This window comes from Ruditapes philippinarum, unplaced genomic scaffold, assembly GCF_026571515.1.
Source record: "Ruditapes philippinarum isolate M1 unplaced genomic scaffold, ASM2657151v2 ctg4659_1_1_1_1, whole genome shotgun sequence".
Classification (NCBI taxonomy): Eukaryota; Metazoa; Mollusca; class Bivalvia; order Venerida; family Veneridae; genus Ruditapes; species Ruditapes philippinarum.
Window position 1 is genome coordinate 78,378 of NW_026853037.1, and position 25,600 is coordinate 103,977.

Sequence of the window (25,600 nt, forward strand, 5' to 3'; positions counted from 1 at the left end):
GAAAGAATTGGCGGAAAAACCTAAAGAAGAACCTAAGGCAACGACGCCGAAACCTCCGAAAACACCTTCAACACGACCCGCTTCAAAAGAAGCGTCAGATGTAGATAAAAAACCTCGTCCTGAATCACAAACTTCTAAGAGTTCAAAGGGTTCAAAAGGAAAGAAAAAGTGAAAATGTGATGTGACGGTTAAGTAAACCTTCATCCTGTGATATAATGATGTTGAACGTTCACCGTGTTATGTATAGCAGCACTGAATAGTTTTATAAGAACAATCAGCCGATCCATCATGGATAATAGACAAGTCAGAGTTCTGTGTTACTAATGTTACATGTATCTGACTGTGAAGAAATACAGACAAAGTATTTTTTCTTTCTCCTGCCCTGGTTTTTTACCCATTTTGACTTTAATAGAAAAATGTTATTTTTGTCAAGAAACATATGATAATATCAACACTTCACAAACTTTGTTTACTTTGTTTAAAAAGACGCGAAAGTTTTTTTCATTATTTTTTATTATTATTTTTTCAATTGTAACAGCATTTATCAGTTTGATACATTTGAGGTTCGTTGAATATATTACAATTGTGAATTATTTATTTTATTTACTTATAGGAAACATACAATGGTATTCACATTCCGTCCTATCTAAGAATATCTGTGATAATTTTATTGTTTTTATTTTGTTTTAGTTATTTTTATATGCCACTCATTAGCAGTAAGAGGGAATGAATTCATTGGGAAACATGTTTAGCCATAAGAATGCTGATGAATACTAGAATGAAATACTGAAAACATTTTTTTCCCTTGGAAAGTGATTATAGACTCTATTCTTTGAGAGCATGTTGCCTTTAATGATTTAACCCTGGCTGTATACTTACAGGCCCTTGAATTGACCCTGGGAAGCTTGATGATTAACTGATTTCACTTTTAGTGCAACAATTTGAATAATATTAATAAGGAGATCTATTGTACTCACCCAGGCGTTGGTGTCGCGTCACTGTAGCAATCACACTTTGGTTCAGTTTTTGTTAGCAAGTTGGTATCTGCAAAACTACTTAAGGGAATGGGTTGAATCTTCACATACTTATTTGAGAGCATAATAGGAGGTCACTATTTAAGAACATAACTCTAACATCTGGATTTTGACAGAATTATGGCCATTTTTGAACTTCTTTATTATCCAGGCTCTTGATTCATTACAAAGCACTGAGAATAGTCAAGCATGGTGATCTAGCAATAACTCTTGTTTTAAGTGAATTAACTGAATTTTAGAAATAAATAAAAGCAAAATTGTAGATTGTGTATCTTATCCATTCTTATGGAACATTTTAAAAAGTGCATTTTGTTATTAATTTATTGTACATGTACTCATTCTAATTATTGTTCTTTTTGGCTGGTATGGTATTAAGAATAAAATGATGATTATGTTATTATATTCATAGAGCAAAGATACATGTATATCAGACTTTGCTATTTTAAACTTTTGATGTCCTCCACCAGTAAAGCTGAAAAGCTGCCTACTGTTTTGATGCTATATAAAACCCAACCGCCCCCAAAAAGTGAATAAACAAATTTTTGATGGGTGTGCTTATTTGATGGAAGGTTGCTAATTAGAATCAATATGGTATTATGGAATATATTTAATGAGTTTTAAGAAAGCAGGGTAATAATGGAACAGTGATCTGTATTGAATGTTACAGTGCTATATTATTTAAATATTTGACAATGTATTGTCATTATTTATCAGTTATAATAATTCTAGATATCCTTTCATATATTGAGGTGTATTAATTTTTTAATTATTTATGTTATCTTCTTTAATAAATGTGATAAATCATTAAATTTTCCAAAGATATTTTTTTTTCAATTCTGGTTTCATAGGGACATTGCTGTATTAATAAAGAAAACTCACCATTTTCATAAATACAGGGTACATACTGCAGACAAAAATATGAAGAAAACACCTTTTTTGTGATGATTGATATCCCTAGTCTGACCTTTTTATTTGAATAACAATAGATTAACCACAAACATCGACATGAAGAAACATTTTGAGCTGAAATTCTTATTGTATCCACTTGTCTGATGATTAGAATTAGACAGGTCAGGGATGTATGCATAATCCATGTACATGGTATTTTAACCATTTTGTTTTGGTGAATACACTTTATTTAAAACTTTTAAATTGGTTAGTACATGTTAAATGCTCAGCTACATATTTAGTATATTTGGAATAACTTATCTTCTATAAATCAGACGAGGCATTAAGTAATCATTAACCCTGATCACACTGATAAGTCATACGTAAATAATTTTGTTTGTACATGATTTCTTGTTGTTTTGTTTTTCTTTTACTGATAAGAAGTGACCAAACTTTTCACTTATAACTTAATTTGTTGATTGTTAAGATAAACTGTAAACTTTGAAGAATTAAAATGTTTCTGTGAAGGATAGTATACCTGTGTAAGAAGTAAGGTCATTAAATTTCTTCTTCTTAAAATGATAAACTTTTTGTGTTGGTGCCTTATTAAACAGTATATTAAAAGTAAGAAAAACAGTTTATTTTTATTATAATTATATATTTTTTGTGTGATAAATATTCAGAAATCTGAGTTGTGCTAGTTTTCAAATATAACTTAAATGGTTTTATGGATTTTAATGCAAAATTAGGTCTTTTTACAACTTTATGTCATTATTCAAAACTCCTTATTGATTTATTCCTATCTTAAAACTGTGATTACTGCTGTTAGATATAAAATGTGTCATTAAATATTAAACTGATTAAGATGTTACTATTTTGTTGTTGTTTTCAAACTATCTTGATAAGTTACTAGATGTTGAAAAATAAAGCCACAACTTAACAACAACTAAACATGTTGGTTTTGTCATGACGCAGCTCATATTTAGATGTGACAAAGGATGCTATTGTTGTTGTTTGCCACCGTGGCCTCCCTCACTGATGCCGCTGTTTCTGCTGCAGTTTCAAAATCTGGAACATTAAGGATTTAACTCACTACTGAGTTGAAGAGGTACCTCTAGATGCTTGCAAAAATCATGATCACAAAAGTAAAAAAGATCACTTTTTTTTCGCCCATTTTCTATTTTCATTCACTAGATTGAAGAGATGAATTAGGTGTCTTAAAGTGCATTTTGACTGGTGATTAATCATTCAAATGCCCTGTCCGGTATATACCTCACTAGGGTATTAATAGTGTTGTGCTATGTAACAACACTTTTAGTCTCACTGCAAGTTTAAAAATATATTATTGGACATTTGCTACTTAATGGATACTAGTGCTCCAATACTTTATAGCAACCATTGACACCTTAACATAGCAAAAAATGACTTCCAATCAACCAGTGACTTCCCATAGAAACCAGTGATTCACATAGCAGCCATTTATTTACATAGCAACCATTGACTTTTCATTGCAATCATGAACCTCTTTAACGACCAGTGACATTCCATAACAACCAGTGTCTTTCCATGGCAATAATTGATATTCCATAGCAGCCAGTGACAATATTGCAGCCATTGACTTTCGATAGCAACCAGTGACTTTCCATAGCAACCATTGACTTCCGTAGCAACCAGTGACTCGCATAGCAACCATTAACTTTCCATAGCAACTATAGACTTCATTACACCCAGTGACTTTCCATAGCATCCAGTGACTTGTCATGGCAACCATTTGACTTTCCATAGCAACCATTGACTTTCCATAGCAACCATTGACTTTCCATAGCAACCAGTGCCTTTCCATAGCAACCATTGGCTGTCCATTGAACCAGTGACCTATATTGCAACAACTGACTTTCATAGCGACAGTTTAGAAGGGTATATAGGAGCCAGCTTGCCGGTCGGTCCACTTCATGGTTTCCGGACGATAACTTTAGTTTGGAACAAGTTATTATAATCAAACTTATATATAGCAACCTTATGTGGAAATCACGGTTGTGATTGCTTTTGGACCCCCTGGGGTCAAGGTTACTCTCGGTCCGGGTCTTTAAATACAATACAGACCTATTCCTCATACTGTAACATATAAAGCTTATGTTTTAATAAATAATGTGTTCTCTTTGTCAGGTGAAACCATCACTGACAATTCATCTGAAACTATGTGACTTCATTTACAAGGGACGATGATTATCCACTTTATAAGATCAGAAAAAATGAAATCACTGAATTTAAACTAATCTCATTAAAAGAACTATAAATTCTTTCTACCATTGACTGATTTGTATAGGTACAGTAATATCATTAAATTGAGAATTTTGATGAAATAGTGGTTAAAGAAATCAGAAATTTTCACCATACTTACTTTTTTAACCGTTGTTTTTCTGACAAATGCATCTGTATTTGTTTTGTCTTTATATAGGTATAGTAATATTAAAGTGAGAATTTTAATGAAATAGTGGTTGAACACTTGAAGTAATCAGACATTTTCACCAAACTTATTTTCTAACCGTCTTTTTTCTGACAGGTGCATTTGTATTTATTGAAGTTTAGTGCACATGATTCGGGTGCAACAAGATTAGGTTACATGGACTTCTATTTTGACTGCAGTAATAATTGGGCATTGTTTTTACTCGAATTGAGATAAAAAGCTTCTGCAAAAAATGTGACAGCATGTGTACAGGAAAGGTTTTAAAGGCAAACATACTTTAATGAACCTGAAAAACAAGCTATGACATAAAAAATGCAAAAATCTTATTGAAAGAGTGATTGTTATGTAAAATATTAATTAAGATCAGTTAGATTGTAATCTATGTATCAGTTACTAGCATATTCACATTTGAAGTCAAATCATATTTTAGCTCGAATATACCTTTTAAAGATCTTGATTTTACAATGCTATTTAGGTTCATCGGGCAACTTCGTTTGTCAATGAAAACGCAAATGTATTTAAGGGTTACAATGCGAGACTAACAACTCAAGATTTTTATTTAAATTAACTCGTTTGTAATTAAGAAATCATGGTTATGATTTATCTCCAAAAGCACTTAACATGTTTACAATCATAGGTCATGGCACATTAACCTTCCATGTAATTTTCGTCAACGCAAACTTACAATTTCCCCGGTAAAGATGCAAGTTCTATCTCCACTGAATGTTTTAGCTGAAATTTTACATAATTTCTGTAGGGTCAAAATTATACAGGTCACCGACCAAGACCTTTAACTCTGGTATGGAATTGTACCAAATTATTCACCTTTGTAAACTTTAAAACTTCATGTCTATGGTTTTTGCAAACAAGTTCTTTCTCCATATGCACTGAAATATATATATATACACTTGAAACTCCAAAAGCAGATTTTTGGTTAACTTATAAGACTCTGATCATGACCCATAACTCTAGCATGTTTTTTTTTTTCTTCTGGTGAAGGTTTTGCACGCAAGATTCACAACTACTGATTGTTCTAGTTTAAAACTGCACGCACATCTTTTGATGTTTATGACAATTATGGGTCACTAACAATTACCCATAACTCTGGTATGAATTTTTAGCTCAGAAAAACACAAAGTGTGCCCAATAAGAGAATTTGTACTACTCCTGGGTCCGTCATCCATCAAGAACATTTTTATTGAAACAAGACCTCCTGAGTCAACAGTAATGAAAGTATACTGGAATGTTCCTTAGGTGAACCTCTATATAAATTGCTCAAATATGGTTTCTCTCTGCTGAACAAGATGGCGACGAATGCTAAAACTAGAAAAAAAAAACTTTTTAAAACGACATATTCTCCTTAACCACTCGATATATTTTGATGAAATTGACAGCAATGATGATTAAGAAGTCCTTTACAAAAATGCCCAAAGTTGTACAAGGTGTCTGCCAGAAATAAGCTTTAAATCAGTCACTTGTTCTGCAAAATTGTTAGAACTTGTAGACAATATCTTCAGGTGGGCAATTAGGGACCATCATGGGCGTTTTGTTTACAATGATTTTAATGATAGCATTTAAGTTTCATATTGCTCTATTGGTCTAGACGTATTGATGAAATAAAAGGCTTTTCAAATTCATCGTGATACATGTATTTGCAGACTGCACCTTTTAAATCAACTTGCTGATTACCAATATAATTAGTCGTGTACTGAATGATGATTTAAAAAGTGACAAAATGTATTAAAATCTTATTACAAAAAGGTTATTTACGTTACAGGCTGAGTTCATTTAAAGTTATGGAAACGTTTGATGAAAAGGAGAAATTGGATTTTGAGGTAATTTACCCTTTCTTTGTATAATTCAATGACGTAAAAGTGATAATAAGCTGTTATCTGGTAATCTTAAATTAGAAGAAGAAGAATTAAACCGTCTTTTACATGTATAATGCTAAGTGCAAACATTCGAGATAGCTTCTATGAGTTTCCAGTACTGGTGCCGGAAATGTTAAATTTTATATGTAAAAAAAGTAAACATTATCATAATAAAAGCTGAAATAAAAAGTATACCAGGTTTCTAAAATGTAGACATCTGTTTTGAATATATTTTTTTGATATTGATTATTATTTGAGCCGCGTCACGACAAAACCAACATAATGGGTTTGCGACCGGCATGGATCCAGACCAGCCTGCGCATCCGCGCAGTCTGATCAGGATCCATTCTGTTCGCTATCAGTTTCTCTACTTGTAATAGGGTTTGTAAGCGAACAGCATGGCTCCTGGTCTGGATCCATGCTGGTCGCAAACGTATTATGTTGGTTTTGTCGTGACGCGGCTCATTTGTCAGTTTTAATGAAAGAGAAAGCCTTGAAATACAAGATGAAAATAATGAGTTATCAATGCATGCCTAATTACAGAATTTTAGAGAGCAATGCAATTTTCAGAATGCAAAGTCTTGGTCAAAATAAAATTAAAACGTTACTTGATAGTTTAGGTTTCTAAGGATGCGTCTTGGTGCCAATTTAACATGTTCTATAAAAATGTTAACTCCTACGTAGGAGATAAATAAAAGCCTACTTAGGAGTTTTAAATTCCTACGTAGGACTTAGCGTAGGACTTAATAACTCCTACGTAGTAGATAAAAATGCCTAATTAGGAGTTTTTAACTCATACGTAGGATACATATCAAAGTGCTGAAAGCACAAAGTGCGACGGACATGTATGCCAGAGTATAACTGAAGATAGCAGATATATTATGTAGGACAATAAAATATGTGTGAAATATATGTGAAGCGACTTTTTGGATAACATCGCCAATACTTTCAGACACCTCACCCAAAAACACTTCACACATCAGAAACCTGAGACACTGTATTGGATAGTGAAGTGTCCTCAATAATAAAAAAAAATTAATTTCGGGGGGGGGGTAGTTAAGTATCTTGTTCCATCGCCGATATACTAGTCCGAAATGGTTTTTATGGTTTTATATCACAAATATGATGCTTAAATGAGAATTTATCAATATTATAAATTCCAAAAAGCATTATTTGTTAAGATATTACTGAATTTACATTTCATGTAAATGAAAAGAGGTAATTAACTACTGACACTCGTGAAATATTCATTTTTAAAATATATCCTGTATTTATAAAATGAACTTGAATATCCTTTATAAACTGTATGTCTTGACCATATTTAGTATGTGTAACTGGTCAAAGGCATTTGCAATGCCGATTTGTCTATCTTTGAAATAATTATTGGAATGTAAATGGACTATGTTCCGACAAATAAAATAAAAAGACAAAGATATGCTTTTGTAAATATTATTTCCCATAGTAATGTTTGTTGTTAATATGAAACTGCGACGTGATCTACCAGTTACGTTGAAATGAATAGTTATATTGTCCATAATTTTTATAGAAAATTTATACACCGTTTATAGTGGTGGTATAACTTTATAATATAGAGATAGTTTAAAGAATGGCATTGAAATAGTGAAAAATCATTACGATACTATAATTTGGCTGTAACTTGATCATAAAGTTTTTACAACTCAAAATATGATATGAGCCGCGTCATGACAAAACCAACATAATGCGTTTGCGACCAGCATGGATCCAGACCAGCCTGCGCATCCGCGCAGTCTGATCAGGGCTTTCAGTTTCTCTACTTGTCATAGGGTTTGTAAGCGTGTTGAAGACACTCATACATATAATGTTATAAACACCGACTTGATCTTTTAGAAGACTGTATATTTATTTATGAACAAATAGGATATGTATTCGTCAATGGAGACTTTAACAGAAAGGTTGGTAAAAAGAATGATTTTATTGTTAATGATTTTTAAAATTCATACACAGATGATATTGACTATACACCTGATACGTATATCCCATTACGAAGGAATGTTGAAATAATACAGGAATTGTGCAAAAATAACCCTGAATTGTGCAAATTTATGACGGGGGTTGGGGTGACCAGATAACCATTGTTGTAATATTGCTGATAGGATTCTTTGAATAATTAATTTAACATTCATTTCAGATATTGTCACTATTCCACTAGTAAGAAAAAAGGACATCCAATAACTTATTTTTACTTAACATGACCAACTATTTAACAATGTATCATTTCGTCCCTACAAAATCATTAATATATACAAAGTTGAGTTAGGTATATTTTTAATTTTATACCAAAACTTAATTATTCTAATTCAACGCACTATATACAAAGGAAATACACCAAATTCAGCAGAAACTGCAGTACGGCATGTTTGTTGTTTAACATCAAGTATTTGTTTCAGAAACTTTAAGTATACATGCTTTATGTCCGGAGATTTATGAAAAACTCCCTATTACAAATCCAAATTTAATTTTAACTTCATTTACAAAATGCACAAGTCCTACAACAGCGGGAATCATTAGCAGTATACATGCATAAATATATACAATACATATATATTGCATTCTTAGGATGATAGTTATATATAGTTACAATTTTCTGAAGCTAACATGTTTAGTATGATGAATAGATCAAATCTTTTCATAATAACCTGAATAAAACGCCTTTCTGTTGTAAAATCGTATACATATGCTTGCCAAGTGCGTTAACTGGAGTGCAGGTATTAGTTACCCGCACTCCAGAGCATGCCCATTGATTGGCTCATTTTTACAGGGGTTTACTTATTGTGACGGCAGAGAAAGGGAAAGCGACAGAAATATCATATTCAGATGCTCGTTCATTGGTTACTTTTTCCTGGGTTTTCATATTGTGACAACAGGGAACGTGTTTTTATGTTTGACTATGATACAAAAGAGAAAGAACATGAAAACACTCAGCAATCTGATTTATACTCGGGGAGTTACGCCCCTCGAACAAATCAGATAGCCTCGTGTTTCGATGCTCTTTCTATTACTTGTATGCCAATTAAACACAGAAATGTGATATTTTGTTTTATCTCTGCTGATAGCACCATGACATTACACTTTCTGAATAGTCTAAATAATATATTAAAAACCATACTAAATAACTACATGTACATACATTGTATACTGAATAATGGATGATAAGGGTCAAAAGAGGAAATATTACAAGGATAATCCAAGTGCTGTTAAAAGACGAAATCAGGAAAGAAGAAAAAAATATATGTGTGAAAATGAGCAGGAGAAGAAGGATATTATGGATATTGTTAGAGACATGAAATCTCATTTATGTGAAGGAAATCCTAACAATGTAGCATCGAAACAGTTATTGTTAGAAGTTTTTAGGTTATACAAGGCTCGATATATATACTTTATTCAGAAATAAGACATGATATGTCCATCATCTTACATAGCTAAATATATTAATACACAAAAGATTGTAATATCTAAATTTCACAATAAAATATCATCACAATGGCAGTCAAACAGTATATAAACAGTAAATAACAATTGTAATCATTAATTTGATCTAATCTGCAATCACCTGAAAAAAAAATATATATCTAACTGATTTTAATTCACAAATCATGTTTTTAACTTTAACAGGGGAGAATTTCTGGTGACTTAAGAAAAAAATAATAAAGAAATACAATTTCAACAATTACATAATACGATATATGCAAGATCCATCAATTCTTGTACATGCACATGTATATATCTATATATATTTTACATAATTCGGTTCAAATATTGTGTTCTTAGTTCAAAACTTTTTAAGACATACAATGATAACTTCTGAATAACTACTTTGTTAATATCATTGTTTAAAAGCTCAGTAAATTTTAATACATTAGCATTTCTCCAAAAATATTGTTTTATATATCGTTTGCGTTAATCAATATACAGAGGACACTCAAGTAAAAAATGAAATTCATCCCCTAATGTTTTACAGATTAAACATTTACGGTCTGAATATGGGATTTTTAAAGGTTTGTGCCACCTGCCTGTTTCTATTCTAATCTATGCGCCGAAACCCTAAGCATTGACAATGCAATTCTTAATTTGGGGTTTTGATAATGTCCAAATATATAGAGACTAATCAATCTACATCTGAGAAGCAAAAGAAACAAAAAGGTGACAGTTATTACGATACTTCGTTTCAAGGCATTAATGAAGATGATTATTAGGAAGAACAGTTCTTTCTTACATCTTCAAGCAACATAGAAAATTTAATTTAGTGTGTTGTTAGTCACTTAAAATACCGATTACTTTGGACATGTGAGTGTCCTAAAATTTACATGCAAAAGCAAACATAGTTTGACATAGAGTAGCAGTCAATACTTGGGACAGAAATATTTGGCTAATTTAAGAATGCTGCATGGATATTTCGTGTCAGGAATACTTCCTAACAAGTTCAATAGATTGTCATTGCTGCTGGTATAGGCTGTCTTGGAGAAAGCTACATTAAAGTGTTTTCTTAATACAGCAATGCTGTAGGTGAAATGACAGAATAAGCATGTGATCTGGCAATAAAGTCAGAAATACAATCAAATGCAGGAGAGGACTTTATTGACATTTTGAGACGCTTTAAAACTAAGAAATTCAATTTTGAACTCTCGATTGCAGTTTATCCTCTTTGGAAGTTGGTGCCTTTTAATTGAAAGCTTTTTATCTATTATAAACATTCGCCATAGATCTACATGTATTTTTGATAATGTATATATAATATAAATATGTTTTTTTACTTTATCGTCTTTGTATTAAACCAAGGTCGTTCAAATTTGAAAGACCCTGTTGTTTCTTAAGGAATTTATTTAATTTTAAAAATTGTTATTTTCTTATTCTTTCTGCTTTAGGTGATAGAAGTGGTTATTAGACTGCTCAAGATGTTCTATATCATCGACAATAATTATTTAAAGCATGTTACAAGCTGCAACTTTCATATATTTAACCACTTTAAAAGGCCATGGCATACAAGAACCCCATCCAGCCTAATTATGTGCGCTTCAGTCAAGCGTAAACTAATGCTATGTGAGACCATTTCATTCGAAACTAATAAAATGATAGCTTTGCTATGTAAAATTTATAAATACTACAAAGTCACGTGACAACGGCCACTTGCTAATTGGCACAAAATGAAAGCACGTTGAGGAACCGTGATCGGTGTAAATAGTTACTTTCCGAAGATTTTGTAAATGGTTGTGGAAGTTATAGTGTAGCGCAATGGTTCGTACAGTAGCATCAGCTGTGGTAAAGGGTGACAATTCAAAATATGAGGTAAATAATGTCCGTAGCTCATGTAAACAAATATGATTTATTCGTACTTAATCATATTCGAACTTTCGCGCATGGCGGACCCGATGCCAATACTGTTAAAATGTTATGTAGAATAGATTTAAACGTAACTTGATTTATCAGAAGAGTCAAAACAATGTTTTTAATGAGTTTAATTTGAAGTTAAATCATTTTCCATGGAAAATTTTAATATAATTTTATTATTCTGGTATATTTTGATATATAGACTGTAGCCCATTAGGCATTACTCAAACATTTTAAACGTTATCATCATGAAAATTTGAATACTATAACAAGGTGCAGTTGTTAGACAAGGGACATGATATAATTCTGAAACCAATAATTTTGAAAGTATGCCCCTTTTTAGCTCGACTATTCGAAGAATATGAGAGCTATTGTAGTCGCCCCGGCGTCGGCGTCAGCGTCCGCGTCGGCGTCTGCGTTGGTTAAAGTTTTTTGTAAAGTTAAATATCTCAATTATTGCTTGAGATATTCAATTGAAACTTACAATACTTATTTATAGTAACAAGGTACATCAGATTGACAAGTTGGATAACTCTGCCTACAATATTGACAGAATTATGCCCCTTTTTAACTTAGAAATTTTGGTTAAAGTTTTTTGTAAAGTCAAATATCTCAATTATTGCTTGAGATATTCAATTGAAACTTACAATACTTATTTATAGTAACAAGATACATCAGATTGACAAGTTGGATAACTCTGCCTACAATATTGACAGAATTATGCCCCTTTTTAACTTAGAAATTTTGGTTAAAGTTTTTTGTAAAGTCAAATTTCTCAATTATTGCTTGAGATATTCAATTGAAACTTACAATACTTATTTATAGTAACAAGGTACATCAGATTGACAAGTTGGATAACTCTGCCTACAATATTGACAGAATTATGCCCCTTTTTAACTTAGAAATTTTGGTTAAAGTTTTTTTTTAAAGTCAAATATCTCAATTATTGCTTGAGATATTCAATTGAAATTTGAAATACTCTTTTATAGTAACAATGTACATCAGTTTGCAAAATTGCATAACTCTGCCTGCAATATTTGCAGAATTATTTGCCCCTTTGAAACTTAGAAATTTTGGTTAAAGGTTAAAGGTCTTCAAAGATATTTACTTGAAACTTTACACATGCACTTAGGGTCATAATTGGAGGGTCATAATTGTATGTCACTGACCAAGTTCCATAAACTCTATCTTGCATTAAGGCTGATTCATATCCCCTTTTCTACTTAGTCTCTTGGTTAATGTTTACATGCAAGTTTTACATATCTCAATAACTATTAAAGATATTTATTTAAAACTTCACATATGCATTTAGGGTCATAATTGTAGGTCACTGACAAAGATCCATAATTCTATCTTGCATTTAGGGTGATTTTTCTCCCCTTTTTCAACTTAGAAATTCATGGTAAAGTTTTGCTTGTAAGCTGTTGTCTCAATAACTACTGAAGGGTTTGTGCCTTTTTTGGGACAATTTTATGCATTCATAATAATAAAGCAGTGATTTACTTGATAAAACATCTTAATAACAAGCCTTTGTACCTTGTCTGTCAAATTTATGTATTCATAGGTAATTAGTATTATTATACTCAATAAAACACCTTTGTGACATTACCTTCTGAATAGTCAAGCCAATACTGTATAATTATACTCTCTAAGGCCTATAACATAAATTTATATAAAAAAATTAGCCCTTTTGTGAACTTAAAAAAATTAACATTATAAAGGCTCTTTTACTATCAAGCACTTAGAATAGTCGAGCGTGCTGTCCTACAGACAGCTCTTGTTAACTTAATAGTTTTTATTTTAGTTTAGATTTAGTTAGAAAATTTGTCAAAATTGGTTATTGAGAGTTGTTGCCATGAAGGGGTCATAACACTCATGACTGCATGTCTTACTCTTGAATTAATTTAATTTTTGTGAGTTATGCAACTTTTTAAAGTTAAAAGTTTAGCATTGATGACTGAATTAATTGAAAGCTGTACATGTACTTTTAATATCATATTTTTGTAATAAAATTTACATTGGTGATTTGATTTATGTGGACAGAAGAGCTGTGAACAGTGTTTAACCAAACCATTTTCATTTGTTTTTGTTTTTTGTGAAAATGATTAACAAGAGTAATGGCTAAGTTGTTAATGGGTCTGCCTCTCATCCCAGGGATCCTCAGTTCAGGCCCTTGGTGTCACAACCATTTTCTGCATATAACTTCAGTACTGGCTTGTTCCAGCAAAGTAGTTTTGAAACTCAGAAAGTGATTAATATCACTTATTATGTCTGTTTCATAATCAAGCTTAAATAAATTAAATATTTTTAAACTAACTTGACTATTTTTTTGTTATAGTTATTTGTATGTGCCTACTGTATAATAACATTCAGAACTGAATGTGAGTAATTGTCATAAAAGTTAAGATAGATCAAGTGTTATATTTCCAATTTATAATTCAAGGCCTTATTATGGTATTTTTCTATTTAAGCTTTATAAAAAGTTGAGGGTAAGTGAAATCCTTGCATCTCATGGGCTACTTAAAATGTGCACTGCAGTAAAAAAGAGTGTAATCACTATATTGTGGTTAAATTGACTAGCAAGTAGTTAATTGTGAAATCCCTGATGTACTTAGAATTGTCAGACTCTACTGGATGTAAAATATGTTTTACACAGGCCTGGTTTTACATATTGTTTGAAAATGTTGTTTTCTTTCTTGCGCAGCCAATTTAATTTTGGAAATACGTACTAATAAATTTTTACCAGCATAGTGTTTTAAATTATTCTTATAAACAGACGATTTACTAGACTGATTAACAGTTTGCTGATTTACCAAACTAAATGACTTACAATTCATTTGAAATACTGTTATCCTATTGGACAAAAAATAATTTTAAACACTAAACTAATATAAAGTCCTTTGTGATAAATATATTAGACTAAAAAATTGAGTTAGCTTTCAAAATTGTTTGATAACCAGTTGAAATTTATTACTTGGTTAATTAGTCTATGTTAAAAAGTAGTGAGTTTAATAAATAATGTGAATTTTTAACTTAAACTGTGTCAGTAAATTTATGGATATTTGATTTGTAATGATTAATAAATAGTGTTGTCTTTCCTACAGATGCAAGTCTCATCTTAATGTATACACATTATATTGAATGTTGTGTTACAAATTGATTTTGGAATGTGTATTATATTTACATTATAAAGACCCTTTAGTTTTAGTCATAAGAACTTGTAATTTATAGTACATATGGATACCTCGATATTTGCTAATGAATTTGATAGCATTATTCAATTTCAAAGCCAAACCTTGACCACAAACAGTAATAAATGGGATTATCTGTTTTAATCATTTAATATTTCTTTTTTCCTACTCATGTTCTCATTTCAGTCATGTACATGTATTTGTAGGGGTATGGCACAAATCATGCAAATCTTTTTTGAAAACTATGACATTTTTTTACAAGTTTCACAAATAAATTTTAATTTAAAATAACTTTAACAGTTTACATTTTAAGAAGTCCATGTGAATGTTGTTCTGTTTGCATGAGTTTTAGCATTAGACCTTCAGAATAGAGTAATTGCCCATGAACTGTCAAACATTTGTGGGGGGAGATATTGCGATTGCTCTGCAGTTCGCAAAGGAGTTTTTCATCACACTCGGCAAAATTGTATCTTCTTGGACATGTAAAAGGATTAAAGCAGCATGTCTCCATAATCATGCAAGTTTTCATGAAAATTTAGAGAAAAGATTCAAAATTCTAAAACTATAGTCAAAATCTGGATTTTGAGATTTCTTTGAAATTGTCTTTTGGCAAAAACTTGTCTTTGGGCATATATAGCTTAAATGTATTAATGTTGTTAGTGGAAACATTAATTTTGTGTTTTTACTTCTTATAAATGCTTTTTTCCTTGAAATTCCCAGAGGTTCAAGGACAGTTCAAAAATAAAGAAATGTTTAATGTTTGAGGAAAATAAAGACACTTACCTAAGTTTTAGAAGATTTTTTTCAAAAATTGAAGAAGGCATTTGGACTGATATATCCCAAAACAGCAAGTTTATATGGTAACACTATATTGTTGCTTGTTTAGTTGTTTAAGAAGATATAATTTTGCATATACATGTATGACTTTCATATTGATAATTCTTTAAACTAACTGCATTTTTGAATGAAACTTTGTATCCCAACTAACAGTTCTGTTTTGCTAAACATGTAGCTTTCTTTTAGTATGATACTGTATGAATCTAAGTTGTCTAGTTTAGCTTTTATATGTGTTTGGAGATACTGGGACAAGAGTTGAGGTAAGGAGGGAGGGGAAACGAAGTTGGCTGTCTTAAGAAAGAAGGCTAGGGGTGGGATTTTTTCTCCTTTTTTTTGTTGTGGTCAGGGGTTTTGCTTTGATATATATATTCATTATACATGTATGGGAATCTGGGCATGCATTTACTCCATCTTTGAAAATAGCAAATATGTATCATGTATAATATTGCCTTTATTACTTGTTTTGCTTGTATGTAAATTACATGTACATTATGTTGTCGGAAACATAGCTGAATGTTGAGCACTGTGAAACCAGGTTAAACTCAATCTCATTAGAATCATATCCTTACTGTCATTCCAATACCCTTGACTTGGTAATTATCTTTCGAAATAAGTTTTATTTATTATTGTTGTTAAACTCTTATTTTAGCATTATTGAGCATCAAATATAGAAAGAGACTGAAACTGATGTAAAACTTTTAAGTCTTTATTTCTAAGAGGATTGCCTGTGTATAAAGAGAGATGTTCATTGGTTGAGTATCTTCATATACTTTATTTAAAATTAAGGTTGATGATGCTTTCTTTTGCCTGGAATTTTATAGCTTACAAATGGAAATCTTGATTCTTCTCTTATACTTATGATGATGCTTTTCTTAACACCTCAAGTCTATTAAATTCCTCTTCATGGTCATTAGATAATTTATTTAAAAAAGTTATGTAAAGATCCTTTCTACCTGAAGAAGAGTAAAAGTTTGAAGTGATAAGTTAATGGTATTGTATTACAATTCAACATAAAACCATGCATTTTCCCACCAGGCCCAATGCCATTTCTAATGACAGACATCCGTATTCCTTCCCAATCTTGAAAAAAGCTTAACTGAAATTACCAAATACATGTATGAATATCCAACCTGAAAAATTTGTTTAACTTCATTCCAGTATCATAACAAAAAGATGTTCTCTCACATTTTATTGTCAAGTTTCATAATACTTTGGTTGATATTTTTGTTGGTTGAAAAAAACACTGTCTGACACACAATTCAAAATACCATGCATAAAGGTCCTGAAATAAGGTTTCAAAAGGCACAGTTTCCGAAACTGAGCAAGGTACTAAATTTTCCCAAAATGGGCAGGAAAAGACCTGTTTAAAAACTGCCTGTTTTCTCCATTTATAAAATATTTCCCAGGAGATTTTCAAATTTTATTCATTGTGGAACTTTTTAAATGTAGTTCACTGTGGAATTTCAAATTTAATTCACTGGGGAATTATCAAATTTTATTCACAGGGAATTTTCAAATTTAATTCACTGAGGAATTTTTCAAATTTAATTCACCCTGGCCCTGTATTTCGCAAAGTCAAAAAGTCAGGTACATGTACTTTGCTTTTGGACTTATTTATAGTGTAAGTGAGAAAAAGAAACACTTTGTATAATGTTGTGTTAAATAAACATGGCTATTTTATGATTAAATCTAAGGTTGGATCAATTAATTTAAAAGCAAATCTTTTTTTTTGAGTTATTGAACCATTTGTTTTCTTTTTACAAAATTGATATGCATTGTATTGGTGTTCTGCTTTAATGACACTTAAGTACTGTTATAATGCTATGTTTATTTATTTGGATGAATAGTTAATATATACCCATTTTAAACTGGTCGAGACTGGTGAAACAAATGTGGTCAATGTAAAGTAAACAAACATAGATAACTTCATTCCTTGGCTTATCAGCAATTAAAAGGTTTTATCTTTTCAATACATTTACATTCATAACCAAAGTCATGAATACAATTTATTTTATATTTATAATAATAGCTTATGTTTCAGTTTAAATCTAGATTAAAACAAGATTTTGTTTAACTTTTTGAAAGAGTGTTGCGTCATATATTCTTAAGTCTGACAACTACGAGTTGAGGGCTTTTAAGGTTGACAGTTAATAGAAATTAATCTTTAACTTTTGAGATTTGTTTTATTCTGTTGATGAAGTATTTTGGTGATTTGTTGTAAACAAATTAAATGATATGCAATTTTGGTATGTAACCCACTAATTACCATTATCAAGATTTTTTTATGTAAATGCCACCCCCTAGAGTACTTAAATTACCAACAAGGACTTAGGTGCTTCCAACTAACATGTTCCTTATGGCAGTCCTTTGTTGTAAAGTTTAAAACAAAAAGGATGTTAATAGACATGTTGCATTGGCTGTCTGTTAATTCATCCTTTTAATTTTAAGGTAAGTTTGGCATTTACTTTAGGCTTTAAAATTTGGACCATACAAAATGAAACCAATGGAGGGGATATTAAAAATGCATGTATTTGCAGGCTGCATGGGGTTATACTTGTGGCATGGGCAAATTATATATGTTGCTGTTTGTTTATATACTATTCATGTGATAATTTGCTTTTTGAATGTGGTTGTTTGTGGCTATGAAAAGGTTCTACTAACAGTAACTGTTAACCTAACCTTTTTAGTGTGAAGATTGCATTTAAATTAAATGTTACCTAATACTAATATCTATATTATGACATAATAACAAAGTTTAACCGTTTTACCTTTTCTTGGTTTAAGCAGAAGGTGCTTATGATTATTCATTTTCATAAACTAAATACAATTAATTATCATTTATTATTACTTAAAATGTATACTGTAACAGCATACTGTAATGGGATGGGATGGACTGTCTGTTCGTCTATATGTCATGATCAATTACTGGAGAAGGAATAAGTTGTAATTTATGTAACTTGGTAGGAACCATGCCCCTGGCCAAAATAAAGACACCTGATGGTTTTGATATCATTAGGTCAAAGGTCAAGGTTACAGTATGATTTCCAAAGAAATATTATACATAAATGATATCATTGGAAGAGATAATGCCTATGGCCTATAGATGACCCCTATTTATTTTAAGGTAATTAGGTTAAGGTCACAGTGACACTTGATGTGAAATTCTTCTGCAATCAAAAACTAGTCTAAAAGTTTGCAAATGATAAAATACACTTGTGCATTTATTATTACTTAAAATGTATACTGAAATAGCATACTGTAATGGGATGGACTGTCTGTACGTCTGTATGTCATGATCAATTACTGGAGAAGTTCATATTCTTTTAAATATCAAAGATTCTGGCTAAACGTTAGTGAGGTATAGTCAGTATTCACTGAAAACAAACTGGTATCTTCAGTTATACATGTAGATATGTTTAATTTCTTTATTTAGGAAGCTGTGAAAACTTTGAACACTCTCCAGACAAATGCACAGACTCTTGAGAAAATACGACAAGAAAGGGACAAAAGAGCCCATCTCAATGTGCCGAGAATGTGGAAATATGCGGAACGGATAGGTATTCAGGTCTGTTGGATTACTATTCATTGCCAAAGTCTTTCAAGATTAAGGAACAGAAGGTTCATTGTGTTTTTATTGGTCAGTTTCATATATGGTGTAGAAAGCATTGTACAGGTACAGGCTCATTGTGCATGTCTGAAATCAACAAATAAAATTAATACCTTTAATGTAAACAGACATTTTGGAATTAAATCAAGAGGGAGTGTTTGTGGCACACCCTGATATGAAGCAGATGAAGTATGATATTGAAGGAGAAGAGATATACCTTTTAAATCACACTGGTCCATGCTTGTGTTCTCCTAGTATCAGAAACTTTTGGTATATCAATGTGCATCTGTTTTAATTCCAAAGTGTGAATTAATTTTGTGTTCTGGAAACAGACATTTTAATCAAACATTGACATGTTTGCTATTTACTTTAACAAGTGTTTAAGAATGAAATATTTACATGATTGAACTTCTATGACTAACTAGAATTGTCAAATTTATGTTTATATTGTAGTTTCATCTAAAATTTGTATACATTTACATGTTGTACCTTTATAATGAATTGAACCTAAATTTTATACATACTAATTTTGTACAGGCAAACAATCATGATTTGTCAACAAGACTCAACCTTGACATAAATGTTTCACATCTGACAAAACTATAAATTCACATCTGAAAGAACTATAATTTTGTGACTAAGAAGTTGCAGTTTTAAAATAATAGTTGAATACCTATTATAGCATAAAATCGGCTATTTTTCCCTCTTTTGCCCATGTTATAACGGGACCAAAACCATGTGTTAACATAGTCACGCGCTCTTGTTATAGCCCGGTTTCACCTATGCGTAATACATACAGGGCCCAGTAAACAAACAAAAAAAAAATGACGATTTGGCCTGTTTGCCGAAGAGTCATGCGCTCTTGTTATATTGAAATTTATTGATTCGAGGGCCTCAGTCGCATATTCAAGTAACTATGCCGGAAAAACGGCGTATAGACATCGGTGCTAATCTTGGTTGTCGCCCTTTCTAAGAAACGGACAGTTGTCAATGTAAACAAATACAGTAGAATCTACCTGTCATTCAGTTTAACACTCCGATTAACTTACAAAACTAGATAACACAAAATTAATATGAGAAAATGTTTTTTATTTATGTTAATGTTGATAAATGCTCTTTATATTTCTTTGAGAGAATAATGCTTAGTGCCTGATTTTTTTATAAACTTGTTTGCTTGAAAAAAAAACCGATTCTGATGTCACTGATCTTTTTTCTACCGTCAAACTGAAATCATTCTAAGAATTTCTGAGGTCATGTTTTGTCTTGGGTAGAGAGTAGAGTAATGTAACGTTTTTTTTTCTTGAGATAATAAATCTCCAAAGGCCAAGCTTTGTTAAATCAATTAAAATTCAAAATTTCGTTCGGTTCCGAGAATTTTCCAAGTTGTTGGCCCCGGAAAAATGAAACGCATACGTAAAACATAGAATTGGATAAATACCGTCCAAGCACAAGACTTTAATGTAATTGTGTTTTGTATAAACTATACATCACGAATCTGTTTGAAAATTTTATGCTATAATAGCGTCAACGCACGTTTATTTCGTGTTATAAAGTCTGCAGAGTCCCTCGGAACTGTTGGAGCCCTCGCCCTACCGGGCTCGGGCACCAACCGTTCCTCGGGACTCTGCAGACGTTATAACACGGAAAAACGTGCGTTAACCCTATATAAATATAATGATTTTAGAGAAATATCATGGCCTGAACAGTCAACCCTATATACATAAGACAACTTTTTGACAACCAGTATAAAATATATTTCAGGAGAAAGATGTGGACAAGCTTAATGTTATACATGTCAGTGGAACAAAAGGTAAAGGATCCACATGCGCATTCTGTGAGAGCTTGTTACGTCACCACGGATACAAAACAGGATTTTTTAGGTAAACAGTACTTACGATACTTTCGGAACATCGGTGGTTCTACTCAGGTGCCCGTTCTTGCCTGAAATAATGCACGGAGGGGCACCTGAGGTCTTCCTCCATCAGTAAAGCTGGAAAGTCGCCATATGACCTATACTGTGTCGATGTGACGTAAAAACCCCATCAAAATCAAAAATTTACAATACTTTAAGTTTATATTGGACACTGAAGATAACAAATTTTCCATCAGTCATGTTCATTGACAAATATATTATCAAATTATATGTTCACCACTGAATGACATGTAATGGCAATATTTTGAATGCAATTTACTAAATTAGTTTGCTTTGAGTTTCAATTGTGAATTGACAAATTTATTGTGAAAATACTTTTTTTAACTCGATCAAAGATGTTTAAGTTCAATTTAAACATAGCAGACCATTATGAAATATTAGGAATATTGTTGTAGATTTTGTTTTTTATTTTTTCAGTTCACCACATTTGATAGAAGTGAGAGAAAGATTTTCCCTGAATGGTGCCCCACTAGAGAAAGATAAATTTGCTGCATATTTTTGGGAGGTTTACAACAAGCTGGACAAAACAAAGGTATAAAAAAATCTTGATTTTATACAAGAATCTATAAATAAGATAGATATATGCTGCTTTTATTTTGTTTAAATTTAGTTGGAATGATAATAAAAGTCTTTGCATATTTCAATTAAATTATTATCTGTTATGTCTTAATTAGTTTATTGTAAATTTCTTAAAAGATGTATTGTAAATTTCAGGGGGAGCATGATGGTCTGATGCCAAACTACTTTGGTTTTCTGACAGTCATGGCATTACATGTGTTTCTAAAGGAACAAGTTGATGTGGCCATCCTGGAAGTTGGTATAGGGGGACAATATGACTGCACGAATATGGTCAGGTAAGTCAAGGTTTAATTGGCAGCACTCACAAATGATACATGTACATATTGGCCAACTTTATGTTCTAACCTTGAGCAGTTTAGGTTGTTGACTTTAAACAAGTCACATTCATCACTGTGATTGTTACTTGTATCAGAAAACACAGAAGGGCGGCATATTAAAATCACATTGTCCAACTGTGCATCTCCCCCCTTTACATAACATTCGTGTCCAGACTGTAACTTTGTCATGCATTGAAAGATTTAAAAATAATAAATGTCTACCACGTGTTGCGTTTACAACCCATGTTGCTACCGCAAAGGTCAAAGTCACACTTACAGTCTGAAGGTTCACATTCTCTTGTTTATGTAGAGCAATAATCCAGCTAGCCTAAAGAGAGTCAGTGGTTCTACTCATACAGTGAAAAACAAAAATAGAAAGCTGTCAACCTCATTACTAAATTGAAATCCTTCAAAATTTGAATGGACTGTTCCGATTTCAAAGCTGGGAAAATCCATTCCACAAATCCAGTAGGGTTAGGGTTTAATAAAAACTTGCATTAATTATGCATCCTCTCCTTTCTAGGAATCCTGTTGTGTGTGGAGTTTCCTCCCTTGGACTGGATCACACATCTATTCTTGGAACTAGCATTGATAAAATTGCCTGGCATAAAGCAGGTATTTTCAAGGTAAGTTGTAAATATAATTAAATAAAAAATATTCAAATGTTTTATTGTCAAGTTCAAAATCTTAAGTTTATTTAATTTGTTGAAATTATCATTATATTTTCAGCTGTTTACCTGCATATTATATATCCCTTACCCTGTGATATTATTCTAATTTGACTTTAGATATTATTAGTGCACATGCAAATTAAGTGCTTTATAGAATTATTCCATATTTATATGAAATTATTGATGATATGTCTTGAATAAAAATAATAGTGCATATTCGTTTTTTGTATGACAATAAATATGTTGTTTTGTTAATAGCCAGGAGTGCCATCATTTACTGTTCCACAGTGCGAATCAGCTATGTCTGTTATCAAAGAAAGAGCTGCAGAAATAGGGGTATGTTTATCAGTTTTACATTTATGTTGAAACAATCATAAATAATCTTACTTTTCATCATATGGTTGTTAAACAAAATCTTATTGGTTTTGTTAATTATTTCGGTATTGCTAATCTTGTGGTATTACTACCTAGAAACTGTGATTTTATAACATTTTGACATAAACTGACTTATGCATGAAAGCCCTGCTCACTGTCTTTCTCTGTTTGTTTTAGAATGGTTATATATTTTAACAGCAAATTTAAGAATCCTATATATGTTATTCTGGAAAAAAAATGTTTAATATTATGGAAGGTCAGTGATTCTATACTTGTGTCTGAAAAGATATAGAGGAACTTGTGAAGTCTTTCTTAATCAAGGTAGCTAGAAATCAATTATATGCCCATAAAAATATCGCTGGTATTTACAATATAGAGAAATAGAATCCTAAAATAAGCCCAAAACGGTAAAATTGAAAATGTTGCAGGCTCGGTTTGATTGAGCATGTTCATGAACATTAGTGGAAAGTACAAGCTTAACTGTTCACAGCCCTAGGACTGACTTAAGCATTGATGATTTGAGCCAAATAATGTAAAACCTTATTTAGTTTTGGAACAATTTTGTGTCATTTGACCATATAGCTATAGATATGTTAAATATGGTTAAGAAATAATAATGTTATAAATTTGACATATGTATTACAGGCACCATTATCAGTATGCCCAGATATCAGAACATACGGTGAAGATATTAAGCTGGGTATAAAAGGATCTATACAAGTTCTCAATGCATCACTTAGTCTACAACTATGCAATACTTGGATACAGAAAATTAAAGGTTTGTGTGCCAATATGCTTGTTTCTGTTGTTGTTGTTGAAAATGTTTTCATATCTATATAAACTGGTTTTGCCAGGACAGTCTCAGTATTTTATGGTTTCATCCATCCAGTCTCTTTATCAAGTCTGTCATTCTCAGATGTTAAATAAAAAATCATTGACTTCAAATCACTTCCCCTTCACTGACAAAGGTACAAATTTCACCAAAGACATTCAGTTTTTAGCTTTTTCTTTTTCTTTTTTCAAAGAAGAAAACAATGGTCATTGTTTTAGACTAGACCTACCTTTTAAAAATTTAAAAGAAAGGATAAACTGAATTCTATTTCTTTAATTTTCTTTTTAAAGATTTGTTTAAAGCTTCTATATGTTTGCTTTAAAAAAAAAAGTAAAAACTGTTGACCTTTGCCTCCACCCAGCAGTGGGTAGAAACTATCAGGCTAACTAAAAGAAGGTTAATGGTTCTACTCGGACACCTGCTCATGCTTAAAATCATGTTTAGAGGGGACACTAAGTATCTCTTCTAGTAGTAAAGCAGAAAATTCACAATGTAACATTACCTTTTCATCACACACCAAAGTCGATTTTGCGACTCTGTAAAAATGGTATTGCAGCCCGTGCATATATTTTGACGTGACATCATAAGCTTTATACAAAGATAGTGCAAAGATGCGCTAAATTAAAAATGACTCTTTTTTTTTCACTTTAAACAGGTATGTGATAAATAGAATATTAAATTTATGTAAGTTCATTACTGAATTTATTGAACTTGTTGAATAGAATAAAATGCTCGCCAGAGGCTTGCATAGTATAATTTTATTCAACTCTTGCAATAAATTCAATATCCTCTATATATATAACTTAACTATTAAGATTATGTGTTTTATTTACAGAAAAGTCATCATCTGAGGAGGTGTCAGATTGTGGAGATTCACAAGAACAAACTTCAACATCAAAGTCAAACTGTGATATTAAAATAGCCGAGGCATTCCAACTAACACCGCAGCATTTAGCTGGTAATGTATTAGCTTTAAAACAGCCTTCCTTAGTTTTTTGTCACATTTGATTAGCTTATTCTAACTTTTATACATACTTTTTAATACACAGGAAAACTTGATGCTAATACTCTTTTTAAGAAGGCTATTAATCTTACATGCCCTAAAACATTATTTCTAAAGAAGGAAAATTAGTTTGTCAGGCATAATGTGCCTAAATTAATTGTAGGTCCATGTCTTCTAATTTTAATTCCTTTGACCCTTTACTCTGTTTGCTTGTTGGTTTCATAATTGCAGATGCTGAAAATCAGCCTAAAATTTTATCTGGCTTACTGAGTTACATTGCAGTTCTTCTCTGGTGAACATTTGCGCCTTGATAATTGTACAAAATGACCATTGAAGACATTTTAGTCATGTTTGAAATAATCTGCATTACCTGTCTATCATTTGCCTTTCTTATTTATTTATTTTGATACTTTTATTAGAAAAAAAATCTTTGCAGTATTTTAAGTAATTGTTAAGTTGTTTATTAACTGTTACAGGTTTGGCACAATGCCAATGGTTAGGTAGGAACCAGACAATTAGGGAACCAGGGATAACTTATTACCTGGATGGTGCCCATACTGTGGAAAGTATTCAGGTATACCTCACTCACCATTAAACTGATAAGCTTTAATATAACTCTCAAGTTATT

At 31.5% G+C, this 25,600-nt stretch overlaps 2 protein-coding genes across 4 annotated transcripts in view; both read left to right on the forward strand.

Moving 5' to 3' along the window:
• Nucleotides 1-2,793, forward strand: part of LOC132732148 (axonemal dynein light chain domain-containing protein 1-like) — a 46,274-nt gene extending 43,481 nt beyond the window's left edge. The window contains 1 exon segment of the mRNA XM_060718516.1: nt 2-2,793. Coding sequence (XP_060574499.1) covers nt 2-172 — 171 coding nt within the window. The 3' untranslated portion in view covers nt 173-2,793.
• The window catches only part of LOC132732157 (folylpolyglutamate synthase, mitochondrial-like), a 30,554-nt gene continuing 7,353 nt past the window's right edge, over nt 2,400-25,600 (forward strand). Inside the window, exons 1-11 of one of the 3 annotated variants that reach the window (XM_060718544.1) lie at nt 2,400-2,471; nt 6,167-6,224; nt 19,089-19,220; nt 21,024-21,142; nt 21,613-21,727; nt 21,910-22,049; nt 22,615-22,717; nt 23,021-23,098; nt 23,783-23,915; nt 24,805-24,927; nt 25,449-25,546. In XM_060718544.1, the coding sequence (XP_060574527.1) occupies nt 6,186-6,224; nt 19,089-19,220; nt 21,024-21,142; nt 21,613-21,727; nt 21,910-22,049; nt 22,615-22,717; nt 23,021-23,098; nt 23,783-23,915; nt 24,805-24,927; nt 25,449-25,546 (1,080 nt within the window). In that variant the 5' untranslated portion in view covers nt 2,400-2,471; nt 6,167-6,185. Of the gene's footprint in view, nt 2,472-6,166; nt 6,225-11,412; nt 11,586-14,098; nt 14,117-19,088; nt 19,221-21,023; nt 21,143-21,612; nt 21,728-21,909; nt 22,050-22,614; nt 22,718-23,020; nt 23,099-23,782; nt 23,916-24,804; nt 24,928-25,448; nt 25,547-25,600 lie in introns of those variants that run through there. The other 2 variants (XM_060718528.1, XM_060718536.1) reach the window with 2 other exon arrangements.